Raw genomic sequence first — 16,760 nt, forward strand, 5'->3', positions numbered from 1 at the left:
GCCTGTCTAGGAAGGCAAACCTTAGGTACCGATAATGATCTTTGTGAATCGGTATGTGAAGGTAAGCATCTTTTAAATCTACAGTGGTCATGTATTGACCCTCTTGGATCATAGGTAAAATTGTCCGAATAGTCTCCATCTTGAACGATGGAACTCTTAGGAATTTGTTTAGGATCTTTAAGTCCAGGATTGGTCTGAAAGTTCCCTCTTTTTTGGGAACCACAAACAGATTTGAGTAAAACCCCTGTCCCTGTTCCGATCGTGGAACTGGATGGATTACTCCCATTAACAAGAGCTCTTGTACGCAGCGTAGAAACGCCTCTTTCTTTGTCTGGATTGTTGACAATCTTGACAGATGAAATCTCTCTCTTGGAGGAGAGTATTTGAAGTCCAGAAGGTATCCCTGAGATATTATCTCTAGCGCCCAGGGATCCTGAACATCTCTTGCCCAAGCCTGGGCGAAGAGAGAAAGTCTGCCCCCCACTAGATCCGATCCCGGATCGGGGGCCCTCAATTCATGCTGTTTTAGGGGCAGCAGCAGGTTTCCTAGTCTGCTTGCCCTTGTTCCAGGACTGGTTAGGTTTCCAGCCTTGTCTGTAGCGAGCAACAGCTCCTTCCTGTTTTGGTGCAGAGGAAGTTGATGCTGCTCCTGCTTTGAAATTACGAAAGGAACGAAAATTAGACTGTCTAGTCTTGGCTTTGGCTTTGTCCTGAGGCAGGGCATGGCCTTTACCTCCTGTAATGTCAGCGATAATCTCTTTCAACCCGGGCCCGAATAAGGTCTGCCCTTTGAAAGGTATATTAAGCAATTTAGACTTAGAAGTAACATCAGCTGACCAGGATTTTAGCCACAGCGCCCTGCGTGCCTGAATGGCGAATCCTGAATTCTTCGCCGTAAGTTTAGTAAGATGTACTACGGCCTCCGAAATGAATGAATTAGCTAGTTTAAGGACTCTAAGCCTGTCCGTAATGTCGTCCAGAGTAGCTGAACCAATGTTCTCTTCCAGAGACTCAATCCAGAATGCCGCTGCAGCCGTGATCGGCGCAATGCATGCAAGGGGTTGCAATATAAAACCTTGTTGAACAAACATTTTCTTAAGGTAACCCTCTAACTTTTTATCCATTGGATCTGAAAAAGCACAGCTATCCTCCACCGGGATAGTGGTACGCTTAGCTAAGGTAGAAACTGCTCCCTCCACCTTAGGGACCGTTTGCCATAAGTCCCTTGTGGTGGCGTCTATTGGAAACATTTTTCTAAATATCGGAGGGGGTGAGAACGGCACACCGGGTCTATCCCACTCCTTAGTAACAATTTCAGTAAGTCTCTTAGGTATAGGAAAAACCTCAGTACTCGTCGGTACCGCAAAATATTTATCCAACCTACACATTTTCTCTGGTATTGCAACTGTGTTACAATCATTCAGAGCCGCTAACACCTCCCCTAGTAATACACGGAGGTTTTCCAGTTTAAATTTAAAATTTGAAATATCTGAATCCAGTCTGTTTGGATCAGAACCGTCACCCACAGAATGAAGTTCTCCGTCCTCATGTTCTGCCACCTGTGACGCAGTGTCTGACATGGCCCTAATATTATCAGCGCACTCTGTTCTCACCCCAGAGTGATCACGCTTACCTCTTAGTTCTGGTAATTTAGCCAAAACCTCAGTCATAACAGTAGCCATATCCTGTAATGTGATTTGTAATGGCCGCCCAGATGTACTCGGCGCTACAATATCACGCACCTCCCTCTGAACGGGAGATGTAGGTACTGACACGTGAGGCGAGTTAGTCGGCATAACTCTCCCCTCGTTGTTTGGTGAAATTTGTTCAATTTGTACAGATTGACTTTTATTTAAAGTAGCATCAATACAGTTAGTACATAAATTTCTATTGGGCTCCACTTTGGCATTGCAACAAATGACACAGGTATCATCCTCTGAATCAGACATGTTTAACACACTAGCAAATAAACTTGCAAATTGGAAATACAATTCAATTAGAATAATATTAAAATGTACTGTGCCTTTAAGAAGCACAGAAGATCTATGACAGTTGAAAATTAATAAATTGAAACAGTTATAGCCTCAATCCTTGTAAACAACACAACTTTAGCAAAGGTTTAATCCCATTAGCAAAGATAACAAATTCTGAAAGCAGGAAACAAATTACAGAATAAACGTTTTTTATCTCAGTCAAACTATAATTCTCACAGCTCTGCTGAGAGAAATTACCTCCCTCAAAATAAGTTTTGAAGACCCCTGAGCTCTGTAGAGATGAACCGGATCATGCAGGGAATACAATGAGTTGCTGACTGAAATATTTGATGCATAGAAAAAGCGCCAAAAAACGGCCCCTCCCCCTCACACACAGCAGTGAGGGAGAACAGAAACTGTCAGAAAAACAGATTAAGCAACTGCCAAGTGGAAAAATAGTGCCCAAACATTTATTCACACAGTACCTCAGCAAATGAAAACGATTTTACATTCCAGCAAAAACGTTAAACATAATCTCTAGTTATTAAACAGCTTTATGTATTTCTTACAGTGTAATTCTAGTGAAGTACCATTCCCCAGAATACTGAAGTGTAAAGTATACATACATGACATTATATCGATATGGCAGGATTTTCTCATCAATTCCATTGTCAGAAAATAAAAACTGCTACATACCTCTATGCAGATTCATCTGCCCGCTGTCCCCTGATCTGAAGTTTACCTCACTCCTCAGATGGCCGAGAACAGCAATATGATCTTAACTACTCCGGCTAAAATCATAGCAAAACTCTGGTAGATTCTTCTTCAAACTCTGCCAGAGAGGTAATAACACACTCCGGTGCTATTTTAAAATAACAAACTTTTGATTGAAGATATAAAACTAAGTATAATCACCATAGTCCTCTCACACATCCTATCTAGTCGTTGGGTGCAAGAGAATGACTGGGAGTGACGTAGAGGGGAGGAGCTATATGCAGCTCTGCTGGGTGAATCCTCTTGCACTTCCTGTTGGGGAGGAGTAATATCCCAGAAGTAATGATGACCCGTGGACTGATCACACTTAACAGAAGAAAACCTTTCTTTCACTCATTGTTATTTTCCACTTCTTGATTAGAGTTTGAACACTGCTGATTTGCATTCTCAATTCTTTGGATATCTTTGTATATCCCTTTCCTGTTTTATACAGTTCAACTACCCTTTCCCCACAGATACTTTGACAATTCTTTTTCTTTCCCCACGACTCAGAATCCAAAAACGTCAGTGCAGCACTGGATGAAAGATGCAAGGGTCTCTCAGGAGTCCAGAAACTCGTTGACCTTTTATACACACACACTAATTATAAGCAAACAGATCACAGATGAGGATGGTTACCTTTAATAGCCATTTAAACCCCTTTGTGTCAACTTGTCTGCATGTTATGAGGCCAAAATCACCAGGGTATGTAAACTTTTGATTAGGGTCACTTGGGTAGTTTCTGTTGTCATTATGATTTAAAAAGAGTAAACACAGTTGATTGATAATAAATGGCTTCAGCCAAACACTAACCATGAGTGAAATAAAAGTTTTTGTGTTATCATTCATATTCTCTGAAAAATGGCCAAGAAATCATAAATTCTGCCAGGGTATGTAAACTTATGAGCACAACTATATATAAACAGTATGTCTGTAAATACATATATACACATATAAATACATAAATACATACATATGTATACATATAGACATATAAATATACATACATATACATCTTTAGACATGTATATGTATGTATCTCTGTTAAAGCCCTTTGCCTGCCTTTTCTCCCCTAACACCTGAGACCTCATAACTTGTGTGCAATATATTTTCTGAATAATTTTTATTAGATGGTGTTATTGTGAATGTAAGTGTACTTTAAATGTATTTTTGATGTGCTTTGTGACACTTTTTTTGTTTTGCAAAACAGTTAACCAGAGTGCTGAAGTTGTGGTAATCATTCTAGCATAAATCGCGATTGCACTCAAGCAATCGCATTTACTTTCAACTCGTAATACCAGCGGTAAGCCCGTTGAGCGCAAACACCTGCAATAAACCCCTTATTGCTTGTGCTCCACTTGTAATCTGGCCCAAAGTATTTTAGCTCAAAAATACAATTTTGATTTGTATGCATTGTCCAATGATTTTCAAGAACTGTTAAGTTTATTCTTTAAAGATGTTTCTTCGCAAAATATAAGAAAATCTAAGTGAAAAAAATTAAATCTATTTTTAAATAATGTATTTTAATGTATAATTTTCATTAATGTCAATATTTGTATGATGTGAGATGCTGACAGAGTCATTGGTAATGGGATAAGTCTCATATTCTATGAAGTCATTGATGATGTATATGTTGTCCTTACTAATGACATTGCTGATGTAATTAAAATAGCATTGATGATGCTACCAAAAAAATCTCCCACAAGTCCCAAACTATAAAGAAACTGCAACAGACAAATGAAAAACAAACAAAAAACAAACAGTTTTTATCTAAAAACAGTTTCTTTGATTAATAAACTTTAGTGATAGGCAGACAGATAGATAATCACAACTGACAGAAAAGTGTTGTTTTGCTGTAAGGCTTTAGGAGAAAAGAATATAAAGTAATGTGTTGTAAGAGAGTTTTGTTTTTTTGGTAAATGGAAGTGATTACACTATAAAAGACATTTTGCACAGGGTGTTCCACTCAAAATGCAATGGGTGGCCGTACTACATTTTTTTTCTACTCAAAAGAAACATTTTTAAAAATGAATATTTTTCCAATAAAAATGAATAATTTATATATAAGAGACGTCAAATGAACAATCATTTAGCAATGCAAGTGCCTGTAAGTAAACACGGAAGTAGAAACACTGGAATCACATAGAACAGAAACTATTCATTAAAGCAATAATCAAGCAAAAATTAAATGTTCATGATTCAGACAGAGCATGCAATTTTAAACAACTTTCCTATTTCTTTTATCTAATTTGCTTCATTCTCTTTGTGTCGTTAGCTGAAAAGCATAGGTAAGCTCAGGAACAACAATGTGCTATTGTCTCACCAGATGGGTTTAGATAGTTCCCAGTAGTGCATTGAATCTAAAAAAAGGATACCTGGATAAATTGTATTTATCCGAATCATAAAATAAATAGTTTGAGTTTGATACCAGTATTTTTTAAGTAGGGTGTAAAGCAGTGTTAGTTGGGCAAGTAAGGCCAGTTTGTAACCCTAACCCTGAGATTAGATAAGCCTGAAATAACTGATGTCATTTCATGTGTAAACTTACAAAAACACATGTAACACTGTCATTTTCATTTATTTTTCAATGTATTCTGCCTACTAAAAAAACAAATATGGTTTCCAGTAAACAATGTGAGTTCTGAGTAGATTAGTATTGGCAAACCACCGCAGTCATATCACCTGGAAAAACATCAGTTTTTCAATTTAACTAAAAGACGAAAGAAAAGAAAATGTATGCTTACCTGATAAATTTATTTCTTTTTTGACACGAGTCCATGGATCATTTTAATTACTATTGGGAATACCCTTCCTGCCCCGCAGGAACCAGCAAAGAGCACCACAGCAAAGCTGCCAAATATCATCTCCCCTCCCCCCCAATCCAGTCATTCGACCGAAGTAAAGAAGAGAAAGGAAGTAACAAGGTGCAGAGGTGTCTGAAGTTTATAACCAACAACCTGTATATAGAACAGGGCGGGTAAGCATAAATTTTCTTTTCTTTTTAATGACACGATGAGTCCACGGATCATCTTAATTAGTATTGGGAATCAATACCCAAGCTACACAGATGATACGGGAGGGACAAGACAGGAAAGCTAAACGGAAGGCACCACTGCTTGAAGATCCTTTCTCCCAAACGCGGCCTCAGTCGAAACAAAAGTGTCAAATTTATAGAAATTTGAAAAAGAGTGAAGAGAGGACCAATTTGCAGCCTTGTAAATCTGTTCCCCAGAATTTAATTCTTGAATGACTATGAGGAAGCAACAGCCCTCATGGAATGACCCATAACACTCTCTGGAAAACGCTGCCCAGCAGTTTCATAGGCAAAATAAATAATACTCCTCAGTCAACAACAAAGAGAAGAGCTGTAGTTTTCTGTCCCTTATGTTTTCCCGAGAAAACAACAAACAAGCAGAAGCCTGACGAAAATTCTTAGTCACCTGTAAGAAAAATTTTAAGGCACTTACCACGTCTAAATTGAGCAGAAGTAGGACATAAAGAAGGAGCAACAATCTCCTGATTAATGTTCCTGTCAGAGATTACCTTAGGTAGAAAACCTAACTATGTACGGGAAACTACCTTATCCGATGAAAAATAAGGTAAAGAGACTCATACTGCAATGTCAAGAGTTCTGACACTCAACAAGCATAAGAAATAGCGACAAGAAACAAAATTTTCCAAGATAACAACTTAATATCTAAGGAATGAATAGGCTCAAACGGAGCCCCTTGAAGAACCTTAATAACAAAATTAAGACTCCAGGGAGGAGTAACGGTTTTAACACAGGCCTGAGATCCTGACTAAGGCCTGGCAAAAAGATTGCACATCTGGTACATCCGCCAGACGCTTGTGTAACAAAATAGACAAGGCATATATTGGACCCTTTAGGAACTTGCCGATAACCCTTTCTCCAAACCGTCTTGGAGAAAAGACAAAATTCTAGGAATCCTAACTCTACTCCAAAAGTAGCCCTTGGATTCACACTCTAATAGAAAATTTTCCTAATCACAAGTTTAGGAGCCTGAATCATGCAGGCCCATTTATCAAGCTCCGTACGGAGCTTGAAGGGCCGTGTCTAAAGACCGCTGCTCCATAACCCTTTCCGCCTGCTCTGAACAGGCGGACAGGAATCGCCGGACATCAACCCGATCGAATACGATCGGGTTGATTGACAGCTCCCTGCTGGCGGCCGATTTGCCGCGAGTCAGCAGGGGGCGGCGTTGCACCAGCAGCTCTTGTGAGCTGCTGGTGCAATGTTAAATGCGGAGAGCGTATTGCTCTCCGCATTTAGCGAGGTCTTGCGGACCTGATCCGCAGTGTCGGAACAGGTCCGCAAGCCCTTTGATAAATGGGCCTGATGGTCTCTATGACCGATTTAGAAAAGCCCCGCTTGGATAGGATTAAGCGTTCAATCTCCAAATAGTCAGCTTCAGAGAAACTAGATTCGGATGAAGGAAGGGCCCTTGAAATATAAGGTCCTTCCTCAATGGAAGACACCAAGGTGGACAAGATGATGTGTCCACCAGATCTGCATACCTACTCCTACGAGGTTAGGCCGGTGCAATGAGGATCACCGCTAGGTATGCTAGACTGAAGGTCCAGGGTACCGCAAAAGCGTCTATCAGTACAGCCTGAGGGTCCCTGGACCTCGATCCGTATCTTGGAAGCTTAGTATTCTGACGAGATGCCATGAGATCTAATTCTGGCTGACCCGGCTGAGAATCAGGTAGGAGAACACTTAGCTCTAGAAGGTTGATAGGTAGAACAGACTCTTTCTGAGTCCAAACTCCCTGAGTCTTTAGGGATCCCCAGACTGCTCCCCATCCCAAAAGGCTGGCGTCCATTCACTGGCAGAGAAGATCCAGAGACAACCACCATTGAAGAGAATCCCTTGTCTCCTGCTGCATGAAGTAATCGAGGAGACAAATCCGCATAAACTCCGTTCTATTGACTGAGCATGTTTAGCTGCAGAGGTCTGAGATGGAAATGAGCGAACGGGATGATGTCCAATGCCGCTACCATCAGCCTGACTACCTCCATACACTGAGCCACTGACGGCCGAGGAGAGGACTGAAGCGCTAGGCAAGAATCAAAATCCTTGATTTCCTGACTTCTGTCAGAAAATTCTTCATTAAGATGGAATCTATTAAGGTTCCCAAAAAGGTTATCCTTGTATTTGGAACTAAGGAGCTCTTTTCCAAATTTACCTTCCATCCGAGAGATAGCAGGAAAGATAACAACAATTCCATGTGGGACCTTGCTTGTTGCTTGTCCTGGACCAGGATATCGTCCAGATAGGGCGCCACTGCAATGCCCTGAAATCGAAGCATCGCCAACAGAGATCACAGAATCTTTGAGAAAATCCTTGGAGCTGTTACGAATTGGAAGTGTTTGTCTAGAGAGGCAAACCTTAAAAACTTGTGATGATCCCTGTAAATGGGAACATGCAGGTAAGCGTCCTTACAAATCACGGTTGTCATAGATTGACCCTCTTGGACCAATGGAAGAATGGAACAGATAGTTTCCATCTCGAAGGACGGTCCCTCTTTTTCAGGAACCATGAACAGATTGGACTAAAATCCCAGACCCCTTTGCTGCAACAGGAACTATAACTCCTAGGTCGGAGAGGTTCCAAACAGTGTAAGAATACCTCTCCTCTTGTTTAGTCTACAAAGAATCTTGAAGGCAAAAATCTGCCCCTGGAAGAAAAAGTTCTGGAACTCTAGTTTGTATCCTTGGGACACAATGCCCATGGATCTAGAACATCTCAAACCAAAACCCTTGACTCAATATTAAGCTTCTTGGATTGCTTTCACCTTTCCCAAGACTGGTCAGGCCTCCAGGAAAACTTGGACTGCTCCTGCTTGGAGGAGGAAGAGGAAGGATTTCCTTTGAAATCTCTAAAGGAACAAAAATTACTCTGACGTCCCTTTTTGTTTATTTCTCTTATTCTGAGGAAGAAAAAGTCCTCCCATAAGGTCAGTAAGGAATCGCCAAAAGTCTGGACTTAGATGGCACATCCGCAGATCAATATTTTAACCATAATTCTCTGCGGACCAATATGGCAAAGCCTGAAATCTTAGCTCCCAGCTTAATAACCTGAAGGGAAGCTCTGTAATAAAAGATAGCCAACTTAAGGGCCCTTATCCTGGAATAGTTTCCGAGGGGAGTGTCTGTCCGAATAGAATCAGACAACGCATCCAGAATGCTGCAACACTAATGATAGTAGCAATACAACCTCAGAAGGTCATTGTAACCCCTGAGCGACCCCGCTAACCTCTTACCCATAGGATCCTGAAGGAACAACTAATCTCTATGGAAGTAGTAGCTTTCTTGGCTATCATGGAAATTGCCCTTTGGGTACCGTCTACCAATATTCCTTGATAGTGAGGAACCTCTTATAACTATAGGGAATGAGGAAAAAAGAATACTCTCTCTCATTCCTTAGTAATAATCACTGTAGCCCTATCTGGTACAAGAAAAAACTTCCGCCATGGAGGTCATGCTACAGAACTTGTTTAACTTAAGTAGTAAACAGAGGAGCTCTAGCTAAATCTGAAGGATACAACTTCAGCATCAGAGGAAGGAATTGCACTGACTGAATCTGAAATCTTACCCTCAGGTGATTCCAAAATATCCTCCTCTTCAAGCTTATGAGAGGGAAGTTCGGTATAGATATAGTGAGGACAGAAACCCTACACACTGATTTTTTAACATTTCCTCTATCGCTCTCCCTGTAGCCAGGGAATTGGGAGGAAAGGCATGGCACTGTATTAATAAAAAAGTTTTGGGGCACTTGAGGAGAAAAAACTGTGTAATACTTTGAACACTGTTCAATTAACAATATTGGCTCAAAACCTAGAAATGTTGTGTTCTCTCAAAACCTGAGGGAAAGAAAATGACTGGTGGACTATATAACCAAAGGATAACAGATATCTGTAAACTATCACAAATATAATTTTTTTTCTAAAATCTTATACAGAAAAAATAATGTTACTGTTTCTTTAAATGTTAAAAAGAAACTGCTTTATTTCTTGTGCAAACAAAAACAGATATCCGTAATCTATGACAGACAAATAGAAAACATTTTTCTAAAATCTTATACAGAAAAATTAACATACTGTTTCTTTAAATGTTAAAAATAAACTGCTTTATTTCTTGTGCAAACAAAAACAGATATCTGAAATGTATAACGACAAATAGAAAACATTTTTCTAAATCTTAGAGAAAAAATAACATTACTGTTTCTTTAATTGTTAAAAAGAAACTGCTTTATTTCTTGTGCCAACAAAAAACGGAACAGTTTTATTATTTGAACTGAGACATGCTTTACTAACGTTACTATCTGAAAACAGATTTAACATGCATCAAGCAGCTTTAACACTTCAGCTATAGCTGTTAAGTCTGACACGTTGTCGGATTAAAATAATAGTGTTATGGAAACCGGAACCGAAGTATAGCAATTCATGCTGACGCTGTTGAGAATGTCCCCATACATCCGTTTCACTAACAAAAACGGCAAGATTAGATTTTCTCTCATTCTGTTAACGTAATAGAGAGAAGTATGCGCGCAGCACATAATACTACCGCCACACAAGTCCCGCCCATCGTGGGCGTGTTCCTACTAACAAACATGTTAGCTGACATTTTAAGTGAAAAAAAAAACTCTGTAATAAAAACTGACAGAGTATCACCAATTGAGCCTGAACTCCTCGATCCCCAGTGCCTGCCAATACTGCCCTATATGATCCCTTTATAAAACATTAGGAATATTATATAGATCCTGGAAAAAAATAAATGTCATCTTTTCTTCCATAGGAAATAAAAGCGCCCAACCTTTTACGGAGTCCTTTTCTTCAGTCCCAGAAAAAATAAAGTCAGCACTTACCTTATAAATCTGCAAGGCAGCAAGGCAGCTCATCAGGTTTGAGAGGTCCTCTCCCTCACATGGATCTGTGGAACGATAGATAAAGACTGAGTCATCTTACTCAGACTTCCAGGAATAGGGCAGCATAACTGTATGGGAGGCGCAGTGAGAATTATGTCCCACAAGTTCCCATTGCTCTAAAGCCACCACTGCTCTACTGAAGAGACTGATATGGACTACGGCTACACCCCAGGACAAAGCAGCACAATCTTGTACTACTTTTAAAATAATAAACTCTTGGGGGAGTGGCTTAGAGGCGGCCATGATCGGTCGCATTTTATGAAGCTCCTGGGGCTAAACTTCAAATATATAAATAGCATCGAGATGCAACTTTCAACTAACCCTATAATTATCGGATTTCACTTCTACTCATGTTGTGGATCTGAGATTTACCAAGATTTACACATCAAACTCTCCAGGAGCTGATTTAGCCGATTACTTACGCAGGACACCACCTTATGTCGGAGCTAGCAATCTCTTTCAACATCTACTCAAACTATACAGACACTGTCCTTCAGGACTGCGCTAAACTTCTGTTTTGTTCTTTTTGAAGGAGTGTGGCCCGGAAAAAGGAGTATTGCACCCGATACCCCACACAGCTTAACTACTCAAATCAGGAGGCGGCCTGTACATTCCCATTTTGTTTTACAGGCCTATCTGTTCACTGGACTCATTTAACAAGATGGAGGAATTTCAATTCAAAATTCTAGCCTTGCTGCGAGACATTGATCGCAAGATGGATGTGGGTTTTGCCGGACTCAGAGCTGCCATCAGAGGAGACTACACTGCAGAGGACGTATGTCAACTCCCACCATCTAGGCAGGACACAACTACAACACCGGAGACTCACCCCACTATGGATCGGATACTGCGATGTAGCTCCGTAGAGCCTAAGAAGTCCGTGGGGCCAGTGGAAGCGAATGACAGCAGAGAAAGTCCAGACACTCACCACCCGCCTTCCACACCCGCTCACACCCGCTCAGTTTTTACAACTGCGGCAAACAAGAGGGTTGATCTTGGCGCTACCTCCCGACCTAGAGAGACTCACAACTACGAGACACATGTCGCGCCCTCAGCTATCCTAAGTGCAGAAACAGGTCGGCAACTTTCCGGTCATCTGAATGGACAATGTGCTTGTCAGCTGCGCCCCCAAGACGGCTCGCTACAATGGTCAACCAAGATTTTTCCACTGCCTCAGTATGTTGTATAAATGGAGAATTGGACCTATCTCGCAGCTGGTCAGATCTAGTTAGAGATGGTATAGGCTAGTCACAATGGCGTCCCAAAGATGTATATTATTTCCGCACCTGATCCAGAACTTTTGATAATGTATACATCTCTCCCCTGGACCTGTTGCTAATAACTAGATGCTCTTTATACAATTTGAAATATTAATATAGTCTCTCTTTGCTACATACTGTGTGTATGCATGTGTCCTGCCCCAGGTAGTGTCAGTTATATTCAGTCACAGACCCATGAGATCACACAGACATGTCACAGATTTAAAGTTCCATTACTCCAGTTACTAACACTAGTTGCTTGCCCTAACAGCAATTATAATCCCACCTAAAGCCAGAGGGCAGTAGGTTAGTATGTTTATATTCATTATTTGTTGTATATAGTACTATTCCCTCATAATCTGCTATTTATGTATACCTTATATATTCCTCTGTGATATCACACTTAAATGATTGGGCCAAAAAGTTCATATTGTACCTATTGCTATCTAGCACCTACTACAGCGCAGGCAGTTCCTTCAGACAGGCACCACAAAATGAAAATTTGCATTGTCAATAGGTTTATGGTGTTTGCATGTGAACAGTTAATAATCTTGTATTTTAAAGAGCGTTAGTACATGCTAGATAACTATTGATTTTAAGTAGTTAGTCTGTGTCACTATTTAGTTTCATCTACTTAAATACATAATAGCGGCTCTAGATGTCAAACAATTTTTTAATCAGCCGAGCATGTTTTATTTTAACTGTTAACCTGTATTGCCAAGCTAGACACAGACAACTACCCTTCCTAAACACAGCTTAAATACCAGTCAGATTACTGTTATTACTTATACTGCTTAAGTTAGACAGAGTTCTACTTTAAAGCTCCTAGATTCTAACCTAATGTTACTCTGTATCATCTTGTTATAGTGACTGCATAACATATGAAACCAGTACTTAACTACTGTCTGTTTGTCTGTTTAATATTTACCTCCCTAGAGATTTGATCAATGTTGAATATGCATATTACCCCTTACTTATAAGTCTCTACAAATTCACCATAGATGAGATTAGTGAATATTTAGCTATTTACCAGCAAGTTTAACCTCTCCTGCTCCTTATATCCCAAACACATGTCCAGAGCACCTACCAGGTTTATCATTTCCCTCTTTTTACCAGCTACATCTAATGGGGAGAGTCCTAATATGGCGCCGCCTCCCCTCTCCCTCCCCCCCCCCCCCTTCCCTGGGTCCTATACCCATTTTTCTTTAATCCAAGCGGCTCTTGCCCGCTGCAATCTTTTCCTTCTCTCATCATATTCTTGTTAGTTATATCCCTCCACCAACATAGATATTTTGTATACTCCAAAAGTCCCAGTCTGCTATTCGATAAATACTTTCCTCACCACAAGTGGACATGTACATCTGTTAATATATCATCACTCTATATCCACTCCAGTTAACAGGGAGTGGCCCTTTTAGCCTATCCCTTCTTGAAACAGGGATATAACTTGGTCAACTTATATCTATAACACCTTTTGTACCATTAAAATGAGACCCTATATTCACTCCTGAGCAATTCTACTTCTATACGCACCAGCTAATGAAGTTCTATGTGTGTGTTCAATACAAGATAATAACTATTATACCATTGTCTAAGACTTATTATTTACCTTCTATTTTTGTAATTTCTCTGCGCATACCCATGTAGAGTTGTATTACTTTGTTTTCATTTGTTTGTCTCAATAAAAAAATATTTAAAAAAATAAAATAAAAAAAATAATAAACTCTTGATTGAAGAATCATTTGCTAACACCTAAACTTTACCGCTTCCTAGCTCTAACGTAGGCAAAGAGAATGACTGGGTTGGGAGGGAGGGGAGGTGATATTTGGCAGCTTTGCTGAGGTGCTCTTCTGCCTCCTGCGGGGCAGGAGTGGTATTTCCAATAGTAATTAAGATGATCCGTGGACTCGTGTCATTAAAAAGAAAGAAGAGTATGGTTTTAAATACTTAGTCAACAGATACCAATAGCATGAATGAAGACCTATCGCTAATGAGAATTGAAGTACAATTTATTCATATTTCTACTGTATTTAAGCTGAAGTCAATGAGACCTGTGGTTTTCCAGCAGGTACCAAAATATTAGAAAGATCTTTAATTACTATATTTTTGTGGCTATAAGTAAAACACCTTAAAGGGAAGAGCATGAGGTTTGAACACATTTCTAATTTACTTCTATTATCCATTTTTCTTCATTCTCTTGGTATTTTTAATTAAAAAGCAGGGACATAAGCTCAGGAGCATGCACGTGTCTGGAGCACTATATGGCAGCAGTTTTGCAAGAATGTTATCCATTTGCAAGAGCACTAGATGGCAGCACTCCTGCATGTAGTGCTCCAGACACCAACCTAGGTATCTCTTCAACAAAGGATATTATGGGAAGCAAATTTGATAATAGAAGTAAATTGCAAACTTTTTAAAATTGTATGCTCTGTCTGAATCCCAAAAGAAAAGTTTTGGGTGTTATCTCTCTTTAAAGGGACACTTTACCCAAAATTTTTCTTTCGTGATTCAGATTGAGCATGAAATTTTAAGCAACTTTCTAATTTACTCCTATTATCAAATTTTCTTCATTCTCTTGGTATCTTTATTTGAAATGCAAGAATGTAAGTTTAGATGCCGGCCCATTTTTGGTGAACAACCTGGGTTGTCCTTGCTGATTGGTGGATAAATTCATCCACCAATAAAAAAGTGCTGTCCAGAGTACTGAAACCAAAAAAAAGCTTAGATGCCTTCTTTTTCAAATAATGATAGCAAGAGAACGAAGAAAAATTGATAATAGGAGTAAATTAGAAAGCTGCTTAAAATTGCATGCTCTTTCTGAATTACAAAAGAAAAAAATTGGGTACAGTGTCCCTTTAATGTTTTCATGATCCTCACTGCAAGAAAAAAATCCTTACTATTTTATATGGTTGGGGGATATAAATTCCATTCTGTCTCAACTTACCCCATCAGTCCCAGATTGGACTTGTCCATTAAAACTGAGGGTACGGAAAGGTGAGTGAGTAGAGAGCCGTTTGTCCCATTCACTGGGCCGGGAGGCTGGGACAGACTCCATGAAACTTTTCTTCAGCTCGCTGATGCTGGCATGATGCCGGATGATTTCCTCCTGAGTTTTATCCAAGTCCTGGGACAGAGAGCAGGAAGGAGAATAAAAAGGGGATAGCAGAGAAAACAGAGTGGTTGAAAAAAACAGTGCAGAGATTTAAGTAATTGCACAGAGCCCATAATTATTTGCAGCAATATAAAGCAGAAGGCATCGATATTGTAAGTTACAATGACAAAGCAGTTTATTTCAGTATAATACTGATAGAAAAAATACTGATAGAAAAAAACAAACAAAGCTGTTTCAACAACCACAAGGCTTCACGTAGCAAATATGACAAATCAGCACAAATACTTGCTGCAATGAAAGCAAATTAATGAGACGGTTAACATGAATAAACATGGACAGACAAAATGCATAAATTGTGTGTGTGTGTGTGTATATATATATATATATATATATATATATATATATACACTGTATATATACGCACACACACACACAAACATATAAAGAAAATTTACACATTGAACCAAAAGCAAATGCTATCTTCCTTCTACACTTACAAAATGTTTAAAAGTGAACTGCTAAGAACACAGGGGGCTACTTATCAAGCCGTCTACTTTTCTGGCTTCGCCGGCCCAATACGTCCGCCTAAGCTCGCCTACCTTCGCCGCCGCGGACCTTGAATACGTTCGCCTAAGTTATCAAATAAAGCTGTCAAAAAGCCGCGGGGCGATGAGCAGCGGACTGTGACAGTTATCACTCATCCGATCTCGCTGCCCTTCGGCTTTTTCCCAGCTTTATTGCTAGCCTGTCACTAAGCACTCACACTAAACTACACTGTTCTACCCCCTATACCGGCGCCCCCGGAGGCCCCCGCAACTAAATAAAGTTACTAACCCCTAAACCGCCGCTCCTAGACCCCGCCGCAAGTCTTATAAATGTATTAACCCCTAAACCGCCGCTCCTAGACCCCGCCGCAAGTCTTATAAATGTATTAACCCCTAAACCGCCGCTCCATGAACCCGCCGCAACCTATAATAAATTTATTAACCCCTATCCTGCCCCCCACTACGCCGCCGCCACTGTAATAAAATGATTAACCCCTAAACCTAAGTCTAACCCTAACCATAACGCCCCCCTAACTTAAATATTAATTAAATAAATCTAAATAAATTAACTCTTATTAACTAAATGAATCCTATTTAAAACTAAATACTTACCTTTAAAATAAACCCTAATATAGCTACAATATAAATAATAATTATATTCTAGCTATCTTAGGATTTATTTTTATTTTACAGGTACCTTTCAATTTATTTTAACCATGTACAATAACTATTAAATAGTTATTAACTATTTAATAGCTTACCTAGCTAAAATAAAGAGAAATGTACCTGTGAAATAAATCCTAACCTAAGTTACAATTACACCTAACACTACACTATACTTTAATAAATTATTCCTATTTAAAAATAAATACTTACCTGTAAAATAAACCCTAAGATAGCTACAATGTAATTAATAATTATATTATAGCTATCTTAGGATTTATATTTATTTTACAGGTAACTTTGTATTTATTTTAGCTAGTTAGAATAGTTATTAAATAGTTATTAACTATTTAATAACTACCTAGCTAAAAGAAATACAAAATTACCTGTAAAATAAATCCTAACTTAAGTTACAATTAAACCTAACACTACACTATCATTACATTAATTAAATAAATGAACTACAAATAACTACAATGAAATACAATTACATAAACTAACTAAAGT

General features: G+C 39.2%; 1 protein-coding gene across 6 annotated transcripts in view; it reads right to left on the bottom strand.

The window, feature by feature from the left end:
• Positions 1 to 16,760, bottom strand: part of EPB41 (erythrocyte membrane protein band 4.1) — a 392,405-nt gene that overhangs the window by 55,825 nt on the left and 319,820 nt on the right. For all 6 annotated transcript variants that reach the window (XM_053707087.1, XM_053707084.1, XM_053707090.1 and 3 more), the window contains one exon: positions 14,878 to 15,057. In XM_053707087.1, the coding sequence (XP_053563062.1) occupies positions 14,878 to 15,057 (180 nt within the window). The remainder of the gene's footprint in view (positions 1 to 14,877; positions 15,058 to 16,760) is intronic.

This window comes from Bombina bombina, chromosome 3 (assembly GCF_027579735.1).
Source record: "Bombina bombina isolate aBomBom1 chromosome 3, aBomBom1.pri, whole genome shotgun sequence".
Taxonomy (NCBI): domain Eukaryota; kingdom Metazoa; phylum Chordata; class Amphibia; order Anura; family Bombinatoridae; genus Bombina; species Bombina bombina.